A 22,417-nucleotide genomic window follows, 5' to 3' on the forward strand; every position below is an offset into this window, starting at 1 on the left:
TAAAACATATAGAGACTGTTATTAATTCCAGATCTATTTTTGTGTAGTCAAATCTGTATGCAAATCCTTAGCATCTCATTTTGGCAGATTAATCTAAAAGTGAAGAGCGGTATGTGAAGGGAATGTAATGATAAAACACCAGAGATGAGCAATATTGCAGGGGAAAAGATGTAAGCTGTGTACTTGGTGTGAGGGGCCCTTTGTGAAGAGAAAGAAATAATTTTGCTTATTTTATTACTTTATGAGGAAACAACACTCTTCTTTCTCTTCTTCCTTCACATCTTTCTCCCTGAATTAAGGTGTCCTTTCAGAATGGAAATGTGTGACCCAAAATTGTGTTTCAAATGTGTCTCCTGTAGTTTAACATTCTGGAGGTAATAAACCAAATAACTATGTTTTTTATTTTTCAAAGTACTAATCTGATGTCTAATTTTAGACATTGTGCTGAGAGTGAAAATAACTATATGTAAAAAAAATCAAATTACAAAACAGATACTAGAAAAGATTGTTTTGTCTGTCTGGCTGATGACCACTAGGAATGTGAAGGCTGCACAACAGTGTAGAGACAAATAACAGATTGTGAGATCAGACACAGGAGCAGTCTTTGCTTTCCAATGCCTATTCCTGTGTGTGCATTTCACATGTGCTGTGATGGGCAGGGTGTGGCATAGTGTGATGGAAACAGTTTGGAGTGACTGCATCTCATCCCAGCCTGTGAGCATCTCTGAGCTGGGAGTTCGGGCTGCCGTCCCTCTGGAGCCCAGCACAGGCTGGTGCTTGCAGAGATGCACCCAAGTAACAGCATTATTTCTCCTTGCTGCTGCAGTTGAAGAAAAGACTCTAAAATAGGTGCATCTGTAGTTTCTGCTATAGATTTTTGGCCCCACTCAAGTTTTTTTGAGTGGTCAGAAGGTACTTCTATGTCAGCAAGTAGCTCAGCCCAGTAGGAGCAGATCAGCAGGTAAACCTTGGCACCAAGTTCTCTGTGTTCATTCCATGTACCCTTCATATTTTTTGCTTTGGGCTAAGTTTGTTCTGGTCCTCTGGCTCAAATGTTCCCAGTGCTCAGATGGTACAAAGCCAAAAGACCAGTTATGATTTCGCACCCTTATGCTGCCATTAGGAACTGGAGCATGGCTGGTGCACATCTGGAGCAGAGCTTCTGGTTTAACTTGAATGCACACCAGTCCCAGCCTACAGCCTAAAATGACATGGGGGAGGTGGCAGAGTTGCTTCAAAATCACAATATGGCTCTGAACCAAAATGCTGCCCTCAGTCCAGCTGGAGGCTGGCAAAATGAGAATTCCCCAGCTCAGAGCCTGGGGATAAAAGGGAAGAAACCAACCCAGCAACCTTTGTGGGACTGGGCCATAGCTCAGCCAGCAGGAATGTAAGTCACTGTGCTGCTGTTCTGGCTGAAACGGGAAAGCCCTGACAAAAAGGGAAACATCAACAAAATGAAATGTAATAAGATGAAAATCTTTCCTCTCATTGCCATGGATTTTGTCCACTTCTGGTACGGACCATTAAAAGTTTAAAATAAATAGTTTGTCTGTCAGTATGAGTGTCACTGGTGTGTGGCCACTGACATGCCCTAGTTCTGCCAGACCTTGTGGCAGGATGAAGGTGAGGAGCAGCTTGCCTGTGCCTTATTTCTGATTCCATCTTCCCATGGGCCCAGCGTGGTGACAGAGGGGGACTGGGAACTGTGGCAGTGCTGCAGTGATACCATGTCCCCAGGAGGCTTCAACACATTCAAAAACATGTTTGCAAGGGTAAGATTACAAACTGAAGGAGTTTTCCATGTTTACTTAGTGAAATTTGCCATTTTAAACAAAACAAGAGGATGATTGGGCAATGAATATCTCTTTACTGTGTTGAGGTAAACAGCTGGTTTGCAGCATCTAGTTGGGTCAGAGTCTATTCTGAGCTTTTCTAGGTGCTTAACACCATGATTTCCTGACCAGTATTGAAAAGTAAATGGTAGGGCTGTTTCTCGTCACTGTGGAGGGACCTTCCAACTTAAGTTTACAACTAAATGAGATGTTCTCTATAATACAAATTAAGTACAGAATTTCTTTCAAGTGTACAGATAAGCACAGTTGCACAGGCTTAAACTGTGCTTTTAACTGGCAGTGGTATCCCCTGTCATGTTTTTGGTAAGGTAGGGTTCTCTCTGACCTCTTCCTTCTCATTGATGCAAGCCCATCTCCTCCTCTTTTAAACCCTATCACACACTGGATGTTCCTTTGAACAGGAATAGGTTTTATCTTTTTGTCTTGAAGGCTAAATGCACAGTTATGTATAAAGAGATCCATTTTTTACTCATTTTTGGCCCATAGAATTAGCTGTACAAAGGAAGTGTATGGGGGCTGTTTATTGATGCTATTCTGTGTTGCTTTATGTTTGACAAATGGGGCTGCTTTTTCCCTTGTAACCAGATTAAGAGGTGCAGTGGAATGTAAGCAGAAGTGGTGGTATGTAATGTAATTATTATCTGCAGATGAAGTCTAGCATTGGTTATTTTGCTGTACCTGATCTTGGTCCTGGCTTTGCCTATATGAAAAAATGTAACCTGTATAAACTCTTTTTATAGGAGGAGTAACAAATACTGCACAATATCAAAATAGACTCATGGTCTATGATCCTAAGCAGGTGAGTATTTGTGTTATATGTTTTGTTTTGCTTCAAACAGATCTCTTGGCAAATACATACAAGATTTTGTGAGGCTAAAAATACTGACCATTTGAATTAGTGGTGTTTTAAATTCACTTTGTACTGATGTGTGAGTTTAACAGAGTGATGGAGATCCTGACAACTTATTACATTTTTTAAGCCTGTAGGAATTAGAAACATCCTAGGTTAAATACAGAAATGTGCTTTAAATCCCCTGTATTTATCAGTATTTATTTTGCTTGTTCTTTTTTTTTTTGTAATCCAGCAGCCCTGGGCAATGTATACTCAAAGTCAGTGTTCTGAAACTGCTCCTTGTCATTGGGATTTCTGGTTTGAATTGCATATATGGGCTTTTTGTTTCCTGAATACTTTGAGAACTGTACTACCTGGCCGTGACTTACTCTGCTGACTGCAAGGGTGCCTATCATTTCATTACCCAAGCACCTAAAATATCTTTTAGGGATTATTTCATACATAATGTATGTGTTTTGATTAGGTTAGCACGGCTCAGTAACCATTTCAGAGGGTTAGGGCATGGTTATGCCCTCTTGCTTGTATTAGGAATTAAAAGTCCTAAGCTTGCAATCAGAGTTGCATAGCCTGATTTACACCCACGTGGAAGAGTATTGACTTTTCTGATTGTAGGATAGGGGCTTTGATTGCTGTATTTGGAACAGAATTGTGCCAGGAGATACTGCTATGTGGTTCCCACTGACTATTTAAACCATAGCAGATCCAATGCCTGAAGAGGAAGCAGGAGATGACAGACCTGCCTCATTCTTTTCAAGGCGCAGTTTTGTCATTGACTACAAATGCTGACTGTCCTAAATCCAAGTAGCAATTAAAGGCAGCAATCCTACTTTGCTTGTGAGGGGGTCACATATTTGGATGCCCTGTCTCTATTGTGTACCTTTCACTTGGGATTCTTCACTTGCTGGTGTGAAAGTTGCCCTCCAAATTACCGGTGCTGGGGCTGCCTCAGCGTGCCGTGCTGATGGCGAGGAGCCCGGCCTGGCACACGAAGAGTTACAGAGGAACTGTGCACTTGCATTCTTCAAACAACGTCTGCTTCGTGTTTGTACACACAAGCTCTCTTTAAAAATTCTGCTGGCATATTGTTTACGGTGGGTACTGGAAACCATCACATCTGCTCGCACCTCGCGCGGAATCTCAATCGCTCCATCACGGAGCCGCAGCGCCCGCTGCCGCGCGCGGCCTTTGTGGCGAGTCGATAATGCCTGCCATCTGCCAGCGAGCACACAGCTACCTGCCAGCCAGCCTCCTGCACTGACCCCTGCCTCCCCACCGCTCATTAGTATTCACACGCCGCCTTATTAGAAATGACCCTGCCAGGCCCCTCTGCTTCGCTGCCTTTGCAGTGCTTTGAGGCTCACCTGGCAGGCACTGCAGTGGAGGAAGCTAAAGATATAATCAGGGGATGCAGGCAGGCTTTGCAAAGCAGATGGTGTCTATAGTCTGGTGTTAAGAGACTGGACTACTAATGCAAACATTAATGCCTAATATTCAACTATTACACATTGAAATGTATAGCTATATATTGTGGAGGTTAAAAGGCAGAAGGCTTAGAGACTCTGGAGTTGCTGCACATGTATCGCAAAAAATTTCCTCATGGATTTTTAACTTCCTCCACTTAAATTAATCTTATCCCTTGCCAGGTTGTTTGATTTGGTAGGCATAGCAGGAGCAATTGTTTTCGCAGGTATAAAATACTCTGCTTTATTCCCTTGTCTTCCATATCTTCCTACCTCTCCCCTAAACAGGTAAAATTCTTGAATATTGTTAATGAGTAAGAAAAATACGCAAAGGGTTGGAACTTTGTAAGTTGCCACAAATAAAGGGTTGACATTAAACCAAATGAATCATTTGAGAAGATTCTTTAGGAAATTATTTTTCCTGTTGCTTTATTCCCCAAGGATAAGATCAAATAAGCTTCTGAATAACAAAAGGCAGAAGAATCTCTCTTCTCACATAACAGAGCTCATTGGTACAGATAATTTTAGCACCGTATACAAAGGAGACAGTTAATAGTCTGGTTTAAGGAGAATTTGCTACTGAGTTATAAAGGGAAAAAAAAGACCTTTGAAACCTGATGAGCTAGACAAAAAAATTAGAGCAAGAAATGCCATTAAATTAATGAACTTAAATGTGAGAACTATAAACCACGTGTTCAAAGTCCACTCTCCTTATTCAGAGTTACAACCAACACACGTCTGGCATATGACCAGAACCAGTATATGCACTTGTGGTTCCTCACCAAGGGTAAGAGGAAACCAGCACTGTGCTGCTGCACTAGCACTGTAGGTGTGCCTTTGAGCAGTGCTGGACCAGCTCTCTCTCGTTCCAGAACAAGTGGTTAAGCCGCAGCCCGATGCTGCAGAGGAGGGTGTATCACTCCATGGCGGCCGTGCAGAGGAAGCTCTACGTGTTAGGGGGGAACGACCTCGACTACAACAACGATCGCATCCTGGTGCGTCACATCGACTCCTACAGCATAGACACCGACCAGTGGACCCGCTGCAGCTTCAACATGCTGACAGGTGAGCATTGGTCAAAAGGGGAACTGAAACATCTTTTCCCTTTAGATGCCTTTAGTCTGTGGAAATCCATGACTTTGTGACAAGTGCTTCCAATTCAGGGTCCGCTGTTAGCCAAGAAGACACTTTTCATTACAGTTCTGGCATTCAGTGGTCTACAAAACATTTGTTTTCATACATTGTACATTAAATTTTGAAAAAGTTGCAGATAAATTTCATTTCATTTAGCAATCAAAAATAATTTGTCATAATATTACCAGTAATGTTTTTTAATTCTCCAAAAGCTTGGGTGTGGTATTGGTTTAGCTCCCTATATGAGTGTACAAGAGACTGATGTGTCTTTACCATGTAACATCGTTTTGTAGTGGTTTCTGCCAGCATTATAGGGCAAAGCTTTCACTGAAATCTGTTAACTCTTGCTTATTTCTAAACAGTATCTTCTTAATAAATTACCCAAAAGGACGTGTCCTTGTTGGAATTCCATCAAGTCAGAAATTAATTGAGCACTTAGTTAACTACAGGATCTGTAAAGCTCTTATTGACTTATTAGGAAGAACTGTTATAGATGGAACTTGCAAAACACTGCAGCTCATTGTGCCTGCCACCCAGTCCACCAAAGTTCACCTCCACCTGATACAATTCCCAGATGTAGTATTCCCCTTGAACCCCAGGGAGAAACATAGAATCGTAGAGTGGTTTGGGTTGGAAGGCACCTTAAAGATCATCTAGTTCCCACCCCATGCCATGGGCAGGGACACTTCCCACTACGCCCATGTTGGTCAAAGCCCCATCCAACCTTGAGCACTTCCTGGGATTGGACATCCACAACTTCTCTGGGCAGCCTCACCACCCTCACAGTAAAGACTTTCTTCCTATTATCTAGTTTAAACCTAGTCACTTCCAGCCTGAAGCCAATCCCCATTGTCCTGTAATTACATGCCCTTTTAAAAGTCCCTCTCCAGCTTTCTGGTAGGCTCTCTGCTGGTAGTGGAAGGCCACAGGTAGGTCAGGCTGAAGCGTTCTCTTCTTCAGCCTGAACAGACCCCAGTCCTATCAGCCTTTCATCCTAGGAGAGGTGCTCCATCTCTCTTAATTAACTTGGTGGCCTCCTCTGGACTTGCTCCAGCAGGTCACTATCCTTCCTGTAGTGAGGTCGCCAGAGCTGGACACAGCACTCCAGGTGGGGTCTCACCAGAGTGGAGCAGGGGGGCAGAATCACCTTCTTGAACGTGCTGGCCACACTTCCAGACAGGCATGTGACACATTCTTAGAGCAGCACCAGCAGAAGGGTTGCTTGGTTTCCAAGTCAGCCCATCAGAGTACTTGATGGACATAGGGAGAGAGGCATAGATTTAAAAGGAATTACACATGGTCAAACAGAACTAGTTTTTCATGAGTCTTTTGCTCACTAGTTAATTAATTTATAATGTGGAGGAACTGTCAGCTTTTGAGAAAGATGTCATCTGATTTGCAACTGCAAAACCCTGGCACTGCAGACACCCTCTCATTCTGGAGCTGACCCTGTCCCACTGAATGCTGTGAGGCAGCCTCCTCTCCACTGCCTCCAGGTTCTTTCCACAACCTGTGCCTTAAGAAGCTACCTAAGCCTTTCTTTCTGTCAGTACAACTGGCACTAAATATGCCAGGTGAACTGTGTAGTGCAGATTTTTTTTAGGCTGTATTTTTCCTTCAAAACTTCCAAACTTGTTGGGAGACTGTTGCTATGGGGATGAACTTGCGCAGCAGCTCCTGTGGTTTTCAGTGTCCTTGTACCTGGAGGAGTGTGGGCAGCACGGGAGGGGCACTCGGTGGGGACCGTGTCTGTCACCTGTGGCACACGGGAGGGAGCTGATGGTCCCCTGCACAGCCACATCAATGCTCATCTGGGCAGCACCAGGCAGGGCTCCTGTAGAGAGCAAAGAACTGCCCCCGCGCCTCACCTTCACTCCGACACAATGGGAATTCTGAAACAGTTAAGTCACTGCCAGGAGTGTTTGCATGCCATTTCAGAACTCCAGCATTCGGTGTTAAAAGGGTTAATTAAACACTGAAAGTGGTTTCTATTTCCTTCTTTGCTTTAGGTCAAAATGAGTCTGGAGTTGCTGTCCACAATGGTAGAATATATTTAGTTGGTGGCTATTCGATTTGGACAAATGAGCCTTTGGCATGTATCCAGGTGAGCGATTTAGGTTTCAAGTCTTTTCCAATAATCTTGCAAGTATAAGTTTTGCACAGTTGTTATTAAAAAGGGAAAATACATGTGAAGAGGAGAGATTAAGGATATTTCTTATGCAGCCACTGAACCTGCATAAACAGAGAGGAAATACTGTAGAAATTAAAAGTATTTCCAGATGAGCCAAGAGATTCAATTCCTCTAAGAAATTCCAGTAAACTAGGGTTAAATTGTCTTTCCTTTGGCAAGGTTTGGATAAAATAATGTGTATAATTCACTGATTACACAATCAAGTTCAAAATTTAAAAGGTTGCAGAGATGGATGATGGGGCTAAGAATTTTTCAGCCCATATTGGGATTTTTCTTTTCTTTCCAAGTTGTGTTTCTGAAGGGCAGCCAGAGTTGATGAGTTGTTCATTGACCAAGTGCAGTCAGCCTGCTACCTGCCCTACTGCTTACTGCCTTAAAGCTTCAGTGGAAGTTTTTTGATCCCTGCCCTAGGCAATAGGTTCTCCTACAAACTCATCTGCTCTCCCATCTTTTATAAAAGCAGCTCACCCACAGATCCATGGCTTTCAGGTATTTTGGTACAGAAATTAGGAATTCTTATCTTTCTGCATGTTTCTGAGTGAAGCAGTTCAGCATCACAGCCGCTGCTTTGTCACCAGCTGGGCAGTTAAAAGCAGAAACTCCTGTTTATATCTCAGTTTCTGCGCTTTTGCTGATAAACCACATTTTTATTAGCTTCCAACTTTTTGGATTTTAGAATTTCACCTCCAAACTGTCCCATAAGACTAGAGGTTAGGCTTAGCATAAGAAGGGAGTATATTAGGTTGCCAAGCTGCTGGTCTTACATTGAACACTTAGTAGCATGAATTTGTAAAGATAAGATAACACAAGATAAACAGTTAAAAACATGTTCTGGTCACTGGTATAATTGTGTTTTTGCAAGTTGTTGGATACCACACAAAAAAAAAATTCTTGGAAAAAGTCATTCAGGCTGGCTTGGATATAGCTGACATAATGCTTTGATGGAGTAATAGCACCGTGTAGAGGTAGCAGCTGTGCTCCACCAGTGGGCTCGTTTATAATCAACAGGTACTCTGCAGTATTGCACCTGGGTTTTAATATGGCTTAGTGACAAGCAAAAATAATCCTGGGATCTTGCTTTCTTAAATGGACATTTGTCCACATCCCCAGACTGGTTGTGAACTGGCAGCCTGCCTGACACAGTCCCCACATAAAAGGGAAAAGAAATATAATGAGTGATTTGGCAGAGCTGTGTGTGCTGTCCCTCCTCAGCTGTTGGCAGTGTGCCTGGCTCTAACCAGCAAAACTAGCCCTTTTATCTCCCAATTGAGGAAATCTGAGGTTGCTCTCTCCTTTGGAAGAAAAAATTCCATTTTTTCTTTAAATTTCTTTACTTACTTTAAGTCACTCATTTATTTGGCATTCCCATCTTCCACAGAGATTCTGTGCCCCCTAAATACCTTGGAGCTGACAAACGATTTGTGCTCTGTGCTAACAGGAGCCCTTCTGTGCAGAGTAACCCACTTGCATGGCTGCACATTTTCCTGCCAGCAAGCAGGATCCAATGTCATTGTTTGCTCCTGAGTGCCTGAGCACTCAGGTTTTGGGTTGGGTGATGAGAACAGCAAATGGATCACCAGATCCATAAATAATCTAGAAATTCTCTGAAACTACCTTTACGCTGGGATTAATAGTAAATACATGAGATGGGTGCCAGCAAATTTGTTTCAGCTTTCTTCTGTGATCCCAAAAATATTTGTATGCTTTGCCATGCAGGTGCTGGATGTTAGCAAGGAGGGGAAAGAAGAGGTATTCTATGGGCCTACGCTCCCCTTTGCTTCCAACGGAATAGCAGCCTGCTTTCTTCCAGCTCCTTATTTCACGTGCCCCAACCTTCAGACTCTGCAAGTGCCTCACCACAGGATTGGCACAATGTGACACATTACTTGTGCTTCACGGAATCGGAAGTGGAAGAGGAAAATGTCAAACCCCACAGGGTTTGATAGAAGGGTTTCTCTGGGTCAGTGAGAGGAGTCAATCCACTTGGGCTGCTGCTTTACCATCACACATTTGTCTTAAGGCCAGATCCCAGCAGGCAGGAAGGAAGTCCCAAAGGCTGCGTGTGGTTTCTCTCCTGGGCTCAGAGGTGGCAGCGGATGCGCGAGCGCGTTGTGCAGTTCTGCCGGTGACCACTGGCTACGTGTCTCCTTCATTTCCTTATGCAACTTCATCAGGCATTGCGGATGCTCTCAGCTCTTCCTGGGCCGCTGCTCTTTGGAGTCTGCACATTCAGTTGTTCACCAGTGGCACTTTCAAAGACAATAAAAAAGCTCTGTTTATGTTGACAAAGATGATATAATACTGTGCTAATTATGCAACTTACTCAATACCTTTGGCAAAAAGAATAACAAATGTGTTGACTTCCAATTCTGAACTCCATCGTTTACAGTTTCTCATTTAATAATACTTCATTTGAAATTTAAATACTTCAAAACAGATTAAAACAAAAATAAAAAACAAACAAGCCCTATAGGATATGAGGAACAGATAAAAATTGTCTCAGCTGAAAGGCAAAGAAAATGAAACCTCACGGTTAAACTCAAGTCTGAACTGAATGTGTTTGTCTGAGACTCTAAAGATTGTTTGGGATGTCATTTACCAAGGTCTACTACCAAATAAATGTTACCTTCTGTCATATGATCAATTCTTCCTGACAGCTGCAGTCTTTTAATGGTGGAGATCAGCCTCTTTACTGCATAATTAAAATGTGCCATTTACTTAATATTTTTAATATCCAGTTTGCAAGGGGTCACCACATTTACAATTATCAATGAACAGTCTCATTTTGTCCAACATATGGTCCCACAAATCACTGGTCTCCAGAGGCTAAACAGGTGTAGAACAATGTCAATATTTATTTATTTATCCTTTCAGTTTATATAGTGTGTCTCCATTCCACTCTCCAGGCATATGCCAGCTCACAGCAAATACTCTAACCTGGTGTATTTTGGCTTTGCTTGGCTACTGCAGTCCCTGTCTCTTATCTCTGTTTTATTTACATATTGAACAAAAATGTCAATGTTTGTAAATATTAACCAAGCATGTAATTAAATCTTTCTCTATTTCTGATTTATGGATACTCTGCACTTCTCTGCCTTACCTACTGATCAGCTCCCTGCCACTGTGCTGCCTGAGCAGACCTATCAAATTCCTGCTGATGCTCCTGCTATTCCACATGAGGAATGTGCTGCAGCAGTAGCCTGTGCCTGCTGGACAGGAACAGGTTTGACTTCATCCAGTGAGCAGAGCTCACTATCTTTTAAGGGTCTGATTACAGGGAGGTAACTTTATTATCATTCCTGTCTCGCGCTGGGCAGTGTACTGGTGGAACATCCCCTTTCCTTTTCCATACTTACCAGTTTAGAATGTTTTATGGTTGGGTTTTTGTTGGTTTTTTTGCTGAGCTTCCTCACTTTCATTGCCTCGAGCAGAGCTGCAGCTGCACAGTCTTTGCCTGGCACGCTGACTCGAGTTGCTAACACCATCTCACTCTGGGCACCAAGCACACCTATATCTAGGCAGCACTTTTCTCTATGCTGCGTGGAGCTGGATAGGCTGTACATTGAGACATGTTTTAATTTCTTGGTTTAATTTGTTTGATCTCCTGGAAATCTGCATGCAAGGGATGGATCTCTGAACAGTCCATTTACAGAAATTGTTTTCCTGTGTGGGCTGCAGGGCTCAAGCCAGGCAAGTACACAAACTTTGACTTAGGTGTGGCTTTCAGGGACACAAACGGAGTGCATGTCTCATTTTCAAGAGGAGGGTGGCTAAAATAATCAAAACCTGAGCAGGGGCTTTGAGTCTCATCCCAGATGTACCACACCAGGTGAGTGATCCGCTTTTGTTTCAGGGGCAGAACCGACACTTACCGTTTGTAAAGCCCAGGGCACTTCTGGACAATTGTGCAAAGTGTGTTTTCTGTGTCTCAGTTTAGTTTGGAGACTTTTATTTCTAGGTCTCACAGCTTACTATGGCTGTAGCTATGGAATCATTTCTAAACTGCTGCTTCTGGAGAGCAGGGGGAGGGATTAGGGTGGATCAGGACAGCTGCTGAGCAGCGGCAGAAAGTGGCAGCAGTGGCCTGAGTTTGAGAAGCAGAGGGGGGCAGCTTCCTTATGCAAAGCAGCATGTGCCTCTTGGTTCGAGGTCTGAAAGGCAAGAGAGCTGTTTATCATGTTTGTTCTGCCCTTTAGACACTTCTACTGCTCTGGTTGTTGTCACCAATTGTCTGCACTGTGAATGGCAGTTTTAAACAGCTGTGCAATTGCATTATATTGGTTAGGGGTGCCTCTGCCACAGAGCCTCAGGACAACGCATATGCTCCTATAAGTGTCAGCATCCTGCTCTGGCTCTTAATCATCAGGCTTCACTGATTACAGAGGTCTTTCACAGCAACCTCTTAGTCACTTAAGTTTTTGTGTCACACTTTCCTATCTGGGTCTTTCTGCTTTTGTTGCAGGACCTACAGGACAGATGGAGGGTGCTTTGCTGCACCTTAAGTCAGAACATAGCCCTTGCCAGATGAGCAAAACCCAGTTAATTATTGCCAGGTAAGAAAAGAGAGGAGTGTGGATGCAAAGAGCAGACAGAGAGCACCCTGCTGTGGCTGAGAGGTCACAGCTGAAGGAGTGAGGATGGGAGAGCAAGGCTGGCTTCACCTGCCACCTGCAGCTGTGCAGGTCTCCTGCAAAGGCTGCCTGGTGAGCTGAAGTTTCTGAATCATCATGTCCTCACTCTGCCATCCTTCCATTGAAGTCTCTGGCTTCTCAAACTGCCATGGTTGCAGAATCCTGTGTGTGACCTCCTGATCCACCTGTGATGTTCTAAATTTTGTACTGTTTTGGGCAGACATAGGACTCTGAACCCAACCTTCATACCTACCCAGCCTGCTGATTTTGGTACGTACCTCTGACACAGTTTAGCTCAGTTTTTCCACACAGCCTTAAAGCTGTCCAGAACAAGAATATTATTCCATGCTTACTGGTTTTGATCATCACAGTGGGAGAGCAGATGCCAGCACAAGTCATTTATCCTGTTAGGAGTGTGCAAGGTAAGGGGACCAGTTGCAACCAGTGAGAACTCACTACTGCTTCAGGGAAAGAGGTGTTCTTACCAGTGAATAATGCAGCAGTCACTGACTGTCCTGTTTGGAAAAAAGTGCAGTTCTGTGCCCTGAATTCCTTAGATTTACACATTAAGGCTATTTATAGCTGCAGCTAAGACTTTTGGGTCACAAGATCTTGAAGAGCTGTACTGAAGAGCTATTCTCTGATCTTTTTCAGGCCACACCCTTAAAGAATAATATTCTATCCTTTACATAGCTTTAATTAAAGTATATAAATATATACTTCACAAGCAGCAGCAGCACTAACAGCCTCTTCTGCCACTTTGGTGTCTCTTGAGCATTTCACACCCAAGTGCTGACTAAAGGAACACTCACATTTGATAAGCCAGTGTGCAGCAGTTCTGCTTCTGTACAGTAATGTTCTTGTAATCCTTTAACTTCTAGTTGTGGCTTACGATTTTCTTCTTAGTTTAGCAGCTTCTGAGCCAAGTTCCTGACTTTCAGAAGAGCTGAAACTTCTGTAATTCTTTTTCATCTAAACTTTGCCTTCCCCAGTTACCCTCCCCCAAACCTGTACAGACATTTAGTACATCAGTTGCAGAATGGTGGAGAAACAGATAATTGAATATTCACACATGCAGAAACAACCCAGGCAGAATGTGGAACAATGTGGAAACAGGCGCGAAAAGAGGCGGCATCTGTTTATTGAAAATTAAAATGTAGAATAAATTAAGAGGGCAAGGTTAAAACACTTCATCTGCAGACAGAGTTTGTAGGGGAAGAAGACTGCAGGAAGTTTAGCACACAGATTGTGTATAAAGGACTTATGCAGTTCTATTTTTGCAAAATGAGGAGGTTTTCCCCCTCCAAGGACATGTTATAAAGGGATAAAGTGTCCACATAAAGAATGGTTTTCCAATAGAGATGATTATATATAGCAGTTTCACAGTAATGCCAGAATTAAAATGCTTAAAACGTTAATGTTGCAATGCTTCAAGTGCTGAAGAACAGAGTAAGTATTTTTAGCAATACCCTCAATTCATGTAAGCAAATGCTGTGCTAATTTTTCCACCGGTGCCTCTGCAGGTCATGCTGAGCCTTTCTAAAACAAATAATGAATTTAGCAAATTTGCATTTTTAATGCCTGTTTTGGTGTCATTCTGCAAGGAGAAGGGTAGAGCCAAGATAGTTTTTGATGGACTGACAAATGCAGTGAATTTGGTTGTAATGTGGAATTACTCTGCTGGCATTTCCAAAGGCCTGTAAAGCTAGCACATCTATGAATAGAGCATCTGAGCTTTTGCCTTTTTTTTTTTTTGTTGTTGTTGTTTTTGTTCTGAACATACCTTTGCACTTTGTACATTAGGCTTACAAAAGGTTTATCACTTTAAAGCTGCTCAAGTAGACAAAAGCCATATCCTAGTCATTCATCATAAAACAAGCTTAATTATGCTAGGACATATTGACACTGCATCAGATTTTTAATCTTCAACATAATTTTATAACCATTGCTAACAGATGGGCTGATTACACTGAATTTGAGTTTTAAGTAATAGTTAAAAATTCTAAAATATGATTAAACTGGAAATACCCATTGCATACCTAATTTTCAAAAAGCTTCTGAAAGAAGGAAAATGAGAGTGCAGTAAAACCTCTTTTTTGTTTCCTGAGTGAACTATATTTCATTTAAGTGCAGAGTTATCAAAGTTCCTTAGATGACCAAGCAGTTTATGCTATTGGCAGCTCCTCTTCTGTTCAATTACAACAGATAGGCCAGGACCTTATTTTTTCCATGGGTCTGCTGCTCTATTCCAGCATAAAAGATGTGAACTTTTCTATTTCAGAACCTCTTTTTTATCAAAACACGTACCCTCCCCTCTTTTTTTTTTTCCATTGAAAATGAAAGCAAAGAGTAATTAAAATTAGGATGTTGCTGCTCTTCAATAACAATTACAAATTCTTATGAAACAGAGGGACAGCTTTGTGGGACTAATGGAAGTCACATGTGAATTCTGAAGAGAAGGTATTTTTTTTCATGTTATCTTTTTAACATTACTAAAGGAAAGATAAGCCAGTCTTCCCTCTGCCTGCCATTGTTCATCATGTGCTGGACATGTGTTTTATATCACAAGGGTGATAATGGGTCACAGAGGTGATTGGGATCCTGAGTTCTGGAATAGGGGAAATACAAAGATTAAATACTGTCTATTTAGATATCAATTCTATACATTGCAATAAAAAAAGGATGCTTAGTATATATATACACACACATCACAAAAATGTGTCCTCTTATATTCTGGAACAGTCCTCTGGCCAAGGAGATAAGTATGGAAAATTCTGGCAAGGCTCATGATGGCTTAGTTTCAGACAGGTCTCCCATCACCAGTATTAGCATTTCCAAATGAAAAGACACTGGTCACAGACTGAGGGCAAGAAAAAGCATACTGAAATCAAAAATTTTGTTCAAACTCCACTGACCGTGTGGCTGCACGAACCTGCAGCCCCAGAAGGAATCTCAGAACCTTGGAAAAGCTTTAAGGCAGGTAGAGCTGTGGATGCATAGCTCTCCAGTGGACACTAAGCTGCCTTAAAGCTTTTCCAAGGTTCTGAGATTCCTTCTGGGGCTGCAGGTTCGAGCAGCCCCACGTTGGGCGCCAATATATGGAATATTAATCCCAATATTTCCAGGTGGGATGTGCCTAGGCCCGTCTGACCCTTGCTGCTGGGCCAAAGGCGGCAGCTGTGGTGTTTCACCTCAGAGATACCTTTGGCCGGCTGGATGCTGCAGCTGGGCACTTGGAACAAATCCAGGCATAGTAGGAACTCAGTTTACCTCTGGTGAAAAAGGTTCAGGCCCCGGTGAAGAGAAAGGAGAGGATTCTATCGTAGAGTCGTAATCCAGAGTTTTATTGCAGGATGGTAGACCTCTGAAACAGCTCCCAATAGAATCCAGACCGCATGGTCCCATCTCCTTTTAAGCCCCGGGGACAGGGGGAGGGGAAGGGACAGGTGAGGGCCAACCAGGTGTGAGGAGGGGAAGGCTCAAGGGATGTAGATGCTTGGACAGGCCAATGAGCCCGGACCTGAGGGGCATCTTTTGAACTTCTGCCAACCACACGACGCCCTTGCTGGAATGTTAAGATTGCTGGAGAGCTCTTAGCAGGAGGGCACAAGGGGAAAGGAAAGGTTGGCACACCTGAGGAGTTGGGATAGGTGAAACAGGGATGGCATCACACTGCAACAACTGACAAACACTGATTCTATAGTTATGAGTAAATAGATGTCTACTAGTTTTGGCTGGGGTGAAGTTAATTTTCTTCACTCTATCTTCTTAGAGATGTTTTTGTTATTGCTGAGCAGGGCTTACACAGAGCCAAGGCTTTTCTGCTTCTCGTAGTGCCATGCTGGGGAGGGGGCTGGGGGCGCTTGGGAGGCTGGAAGGGGACACAGCTGGGACAGGTGAACCCAAACTGACCAAAGGGACATCCCAGAGCAGGTGACATCATGCTCAGTACATAAAGTGGGGGAAGAAGGAAGAGACATTTGGAGTGATGGTGTTCATCTTCCCATGTTACACTGTTATGTGTCATGGGGCCCTGCTGTTCTGGAGATGGCTGAGCACCTGCCTGCCCTGGGGAAGCAGTGAAGTTATTCCTTGCTTTGCTTTATTTGCATTCTGTTCCTATTAGGGCTTTTGCCTTCCCCATTAAACTGTCTTTGTCTCAACCAAGGAGTTTCCTACCTTTTACCCTTTCAATTCTCTCCCCAGTCCCACTGGAGGGGGAGCAGCTGTTGGCTTGCAAGCTGGGGCTTGGCTGCTGGCTGGGGTTAAACCATCACAACATTCAAAACAGCTTAATACCACCAACTTTTCATTATATATATATATATATATATATATATATATATATATATAACCCATATAGATGGGTTTGAATAATGAAATTTCTCTGAATTAGGTACTCTAGCTACAATTTTATTTTCAGGATCTTTTCACCACCCATTGCAGAATTTACAGATGCAGGAAATGTTTGTCCATTTAAGCAGTGTTATTTTTAAACAATGTACTGGGAGACACCCTTGCCATCCTCTGAGTAAAACAGCCCTGCAATGAGTAGCAATCTTCAGATGAGTGAGGTTGCTTAGAACCTCATCTTACCTGACCTTCAATGTCTCCAGGGACGGAGTGTCTACCAACTCTCTGAGAAACCTGTCCTAGTGTTTCACCATCCTCATAATAAAGAAAATTCTTTCACATATCTAGTCTGAATCTACCCTTTTTTAGACCAAACTCTTCAGTGTAAAATAATACAGAAAGGTTTAATTTAAATAATGTTTATTGCCTTAAGCAGCCTCTATACAGACAGCATCTAATAAGATATATATTTTTTTAGCTTTTAGGTTTTTTTCTACATTTTAGTTAAAACCAGCATTTTCTTCATTCCTTCTGACTGGTTTGGGACTGCTGTTTGGTGTATGCTTGGTAGGTCAGCATAAACTAGTACTCTGCAAGTCTTTCTCTCATTAATATTATTGGAACTATCATTCACATCTGCAAATGTCCATACACCCATCAGATCCCCCATTTGGCACTGGTTGATGACTATGATGCAAAATGCCTTGTTTCTGTTTGCATTAACTTTGTGACAAAGAAGAATTATATTTTCCAAACTGTTTAAATTAGTTTCTTATGTGCCAGGAGCTGCTATGCATTTACATAAATTCCTGTTGCTTTTTCAGAAACTTCCAGCCACCACAGATAATATTAAATATGTCCTTAATAACCTACTAAACACATCATTAAGTGCTTCATTGTAATGTCTGTTCTATACTTTAAAATCACAGTTTTTACTTTCAGGAAGTAATGCTACAGTCAGACATCTGTTCTGGGATCTACTGTGTGGTAGGACTCAAATTTCAAAAGCATCCTCAATTAATTTCTCATGGAGAGGGGTGTTTTTAATTTTTTTCAAAAAAGCTTTTCAGAAGCAGAATCCTCCTGGGATGAATAAAACTCCCAGGTACATAAGCTTACGAGAAGCTACAAAGCAAGTTCAATAAGTTACTTTCATAATGAAAAGAACCTCCATGTTCTGCACTATTAAGTAGCCTAAAGAGGCTTTTAGTTACTGCATTATCTGAAGTACCGATAGCTGATTTAGGCAAGAAGATTATCTAGTTCGACTTGATAAGATTATTGTAACGAAAGGGAAGCTGCTCTGAACAAGATTTTAGGGATTTTTGTGGAGCTATTAAACATAAAAATAATTTTTTCCTTCCCGTTAACATTGTAAAATTAAAATATGAGTGACTTTAAAAGTAAGAGCCTGCTCACTGGTGTTGCCAATAATGGCAAACGCAACCCACTCCAAAGTCCAGTAAGTAGTTTCAGAAATTTTCAGAAAGCTTCAGATTATTAGTGGAAGTGAAAAGTGTGGATACCATAGCCATCAATGAAAGTTTCCTGAACACTTTGAGGAAAAAAATGTAGAAAAAGTTACAAAGCTAGATCGACCCTGGAAAGACCCATAACACAGCAAAATATTTGAAAGATCCAACTTTCCCAGCAAACAGGAATAATTACTAGCCTATCATCAAATGATTTTAATTAGAAGTCTGTCCTCTCTTCTTTTTCCCTCCCACCTTTCACACCTAGTATAAGTGTACAGCTAATAATGTCATGACTAATTAAAAGACCATTGGGACCCCTGGAAAATATAGATCAAGTTTAAGAACATAGCATTGAAAAGAAAGGGAACAGGAAATCTAAACCTGCCTTTTCTTATATTATCCATGAAGAAAACAGAGAGGTTTTACAATGGAATATGAAATACTGAAATGTTTTAATACAGGTGGAAGTCAAAGACAGCTATATACATTCTGTGCAACACAAACATATTAAAAAAATACTCTCTCTTAACACAAGCTTTATCACACCGGCACAATCCCTGGTGAACGCACTGCATTCAACAAGTTGAGTACTAGAGAGCACACGTTTTTCCCATTCTACTAAAATAATAAATTAGAAATCACAAAAATATGATTTTCTTAAGAACAGACTGAGTAAGATTTTCAAAAGTACACTATTTAAGAGAGACAGGTCTCATTCAATTGACTAAGTTACAAAATTCTTTGAAATTCTGTCTTGTATGTTGCAATATAGACTCTGTTTATACAGATATTTGAATCTGTAATAAATTAGTTTTCAATTTTTCTATTGCTATTCATCAGGATATTGAGTCAATCTTCAAATGCATGACAATAAAATACCAAAGTTTTTTTTTTTTTCAATTAATACATAAATTGGGGGAAGAATTGTGGAACAACCGCAAAAATTGATACATGTATTTCCATTGTAAAGATAAACAACTTGTCTAGTGTGTTGTAGTCTGTAGTTTTAGGTACCAACAATGTCATAATGTCCAAGAGGAAAGGATTAATCACCAGCACATTACTGATCTGTCTCATTTTCCAGTTTTTGTATCTCATTTTGTCCAGCCTCTGCAAGGTGAGATAAGAGTCTCTTATACGCTTCTCTGTTGGGAGAAAAAAACCAAAACATATAACATGTTACATGTTACTTTAATAATCTCACACATCCTAGGAGTAAAAGTGTGTAATTCCCAAACACATTGTTTAGATATTGAGATATTAAAACATTTTAACTTCCCCCCCCTGCATTCAACTGCTTTTTTGCTGTGACTCTTTAGCATGGCCAGATCAGAGGAAGAACAGGAACTGCACTGTTTACAGCTAGAAATGTAGTGGAGCTGCTTAGAAGCCTACTTGATTAGTAAACTGCTGTGAAATACAAGTTCCTTATTTAAAAACATGGACTTTCCAAGGCCTAGATGATATTAGCATTCAGTCTTGATGATGTTTGCTCTCTCATTTCTGCCTAAGCAATCCCTGTGACTCTCACCACAGCACAGTGATGTGAGCCCCTCACACCCAACCAGATGCAGACCACCATCCTCAACCAAGGACAATAACTGTTTAAAATAAACCTGGAATTCAGAAGGGAACTGTCACTCAAGTGGATTTTCCAGAAGAGTGCATATGTGTTGATGAGACTTTTCACCTAAAGTTCATTCTAATACTCTCCAACCCAAACAATGTAATTATTGTTAAAGTACTGCCTCTGACATTTAGGTCTTTTCTAATTATCTATTTTTGTCATGAAATATTAACTTGAGCAAACAAAACTGCAGTTTTCATACTAGTTCCTTGCAATTACAACACTGGACATCACCACTATAAGCATTTAATGCAACTTCTGAACCTTACTTCTTTTATAAATACAGATTTGCACTTTAATGTCTACAGTAATTGCACTGAATATGTTAATATCATGTTATTTAGAGTCTAGGACCAAAGAGAGAAAATCAGGTGTTCTAGAAGAGAGAAAATTAGTGTTCTTACAATAAAATGCTCATGGATCACCTCAGGCTGCTGGGTAATGGAGCACATTCTAAATACAAATTACTAATAGAAAACATCGACAACAGGTTAGCTAATATATATGGTTTAAGTGATGAGGATAAAGGAAATGGAGCTCTTCAGTAATCTCCAAGCATGTATTTCAGGAAACTCAAACAACCTGCATGCTTTCAGCACTTTGTAGATAATGGGATGAATGTTACCATATTAACAGTATTTAGCAAAAGAAAAACAAGCAAAAATTTTAGCTGTGAAACACATTATCAAAAGATGAAAAGCAGGTTGTGTGGAAATCCTACATATAACGGTACATCAGGCTGATCCTGGGCAAATTCTCTTAAATAAAAGCAAATGCAGTTGTTGGTAGTGAATAGTAAAAAGTGAGTAATATAATTACAAATTAATTAAATACATTTTTCATTAAATGGAAGATGATACCCTGTGACTACACTTCAGTGTGTCATGAGTTAGTCTTGTACAACTCTGTTTTTTTATAGCCCAGGCCCTGCTGACACACCCCTCAAAACTTCCCCAGTGTGAGGCATGAGTGGATCCTCTCCTTTGAGTAGTCCCAGGATGTGCAGCAATGCAAACACTGGGGCCAGGGCCAGCTCCTTGCCCAGACCACAGGAGAGTCATGGGCAGCCTTCAAGTGAGCAGCACTAACAGGAAGAGCCCTTTTGGCTCAGGTGCCCCACAAGGCACAGCTTCCTGGAGTTTTGTAGCAGTACTTGCATAGATGCTGAAAGGTCAGTGCTGCATTTGCACTCAGACACCACCATCCCTGCAGAGCTGCTCCCCTCCTGTGCCATTTCTCCTAATGCCAGATGGATTCAAGTGTCAAATATTTCTGTCCTGAGTTCTTGGGGGACAAACCAAGGAATCGTGAGCCTGCTGTGCCTATTGGAGCCAGCCACAACTCTTCCAAGTTTAGATTATGAGAGAGCTCTTGATATTCAGTTGGGGGTATTTATTTTCCAAGCATCTCAGACCATACCTGATTATAGAATAATTTCACATATGACCCATAAAGTCCTCTAAAACAGGGACTAACAGGAAAATTCTTTGGGTAAGTAATTTTTAATTCTGTTTTGCAACGAACATTGTAGAGACAACCTGGCTTCACAAAAATTCGTCTGTGGACCCTAGTATCAAAACATCTCTAGAAATATTTAGCAAATATAGATGGCTTTAAACCATGAAAGGCTTGAGTTGAGGGAGATTTCTGGCTAAAAACACTTAAAAGTCATTCATTTTTGAGTGTCTGTGCTGCTGTCTTACCACTGCTTGCTTTCAACAGAATAAACCTCTACTATTCATAGTCAAAAGTAATATTAAATGAAAATCAAACCTCTGTGCAGCATTTCTTCCAAGGCCTTGTTTGTGCTCAGAATCCTTCAGAGACTGTGTGATTGTGGGAATCAGGCTGGTAACTAAAGTCTGATCCAAGACTGCCACTGTCTCCAGTATGCTGAAAACCCGGTGATCATAGACAGCAGTGTAGTCCTGGATAAACTGCCTGGGGGGATACAGGGGCATTTAATGCAGGGTCAAAACGAGATGCAGAGAACATGCCAACAACAACTGTAGAGTCTAATCAGAACACACAATCTGGCTGCATAGCAATTTTCACTTTGTTACACTGGAATACTCTACCTGGAATGCTTTCTCTAAACAAAGGATGGTTTTGAAGCCTCATGCTAAAAATTCCACACATTTATTTTCAAGTAATTTGGCAGATTCTGCTGTTGTTGCACCAGGACTACCTTGTTTGTAATGTGCGTGAATGCAAAACTAAACCATACATTTCTTATTTAATAAATAATAATTGTAATAAAAAGACTAACAAAACAAGAGTTTTAGATTCAAATTTGCAAAAACAATGTTGGCATTTCTTATAAAGCTCCCCTGGACCTTAAATAGGGCAGACCATTAGATGAAAGTACATCCATTTTTCATCCTGAGGACCTGAGGACTTTAAGGCTCACAGATTACATTCAAATCAAAATTAGCACCCTAGGGATGCCAGATCCCATGAAATTGATGTATCACATATAGACTGGCATTCCCACAAACACCCATTTTTTTTTCAGTGAGTCTCTCTCAAAGCTTTCACCTAGACCTAGCCCAATACAGCAGCAGTGCTTAAGGTTTGCAGAATGTCTTTGAGTGCCAGGTGATGCAGCTCTGCTACTGTATCCATGGAAGACACAGGATTCATTTTGCAGAGCTATGAAATAAGGATAATTTACATTATAATAATCTGTTATTGTCACAAAATCAAATAAAAAAAGCTAAGCTTGTTATATGAATATTAGCTGCACTTCAAATTAGGCACACACATCTTTCACAGCACCATCAGCATTCCTGAGGAGTTTTTCCCATCACAGGAGCAACACACCTCCCTACTATATG

At 41.4% G+C, this 22,417-nt stretch overlaps 2 protein-coding genes across 3 annotated transcripts in view; one reads left to right on the top strand and one right to left on the bottom strand.

Annotated features, from left to right (window-relative positions):
- The window catches only part of KLHL32 (kelch like family member 32), a 122,378-nt gene extending 111,815 nt beyond the window's left edge, over window positions 1–10,563 (top strand). For both annotated transcript variants that reach the window (XM_066547511.1, XM_066547512.1), the window contains exons 8-11: window positions 2,597–2,655; window positions 5,042–5,234; window positions 7,313–7,407; window positions 9,211–10,563. In XM_066547511.1, coding sequence (XP_066403608.1) covers window positions 2,597–2,655; window positions 5,042–5,234; window positions 7,313–7,407; window positions 9,211–9,372 — 509 coding nt within the window. In that variant the 3' untranslated portion in view covers window positions 9,373–10,563. The remainder of the gene's footprint in view (window positions 1–2,596; window positions 2,656–5,041; window positions 5,235–7,312; window positions 7,408–9,210) is intronic.
- Window positions 10,564–16,881: 6,318 nt separating this feature from the next.
- MMS22L (MMS22 like, DNA repair protein) overlaps window positions 16,882–22,417 on the bottom strand; it is an 89,925-nt gene continuing 84,389 nt past the window's right edge. Inside the window, exons 24-25 of the mRNA XM_066547513.1 lie at window positions 21,354–21,521; window positions 16,882–19,098 (exon numbers count right to left, since the gene is read on the bottom strand). Coding sequence (XP_066403610.1) covers window positions 19,014–19,098; window positions 21,354–21,521 — 253 coding nt within the window. The 3' untranslated portion in view covers window positions 16,882–19,013. The remainder of the gene's footprint in view (window positions 19,099–21,353; window positions 21,522–22,417) is intronic.

This window comes from Molothrus aeneus, chromosome 3 (assembly GCF_037042795.1).
Source record: "Molothrus aeneus isolate 106 chromosome 3, BPBGC_Maene_1.0, whole genome shotgun sequence".
Lineage (NCBI taxonomy): Eukaryota > Metazoa > Chordata > Aves > Passeriformes > Icteridae > Molothrus > Molothrus aeneus.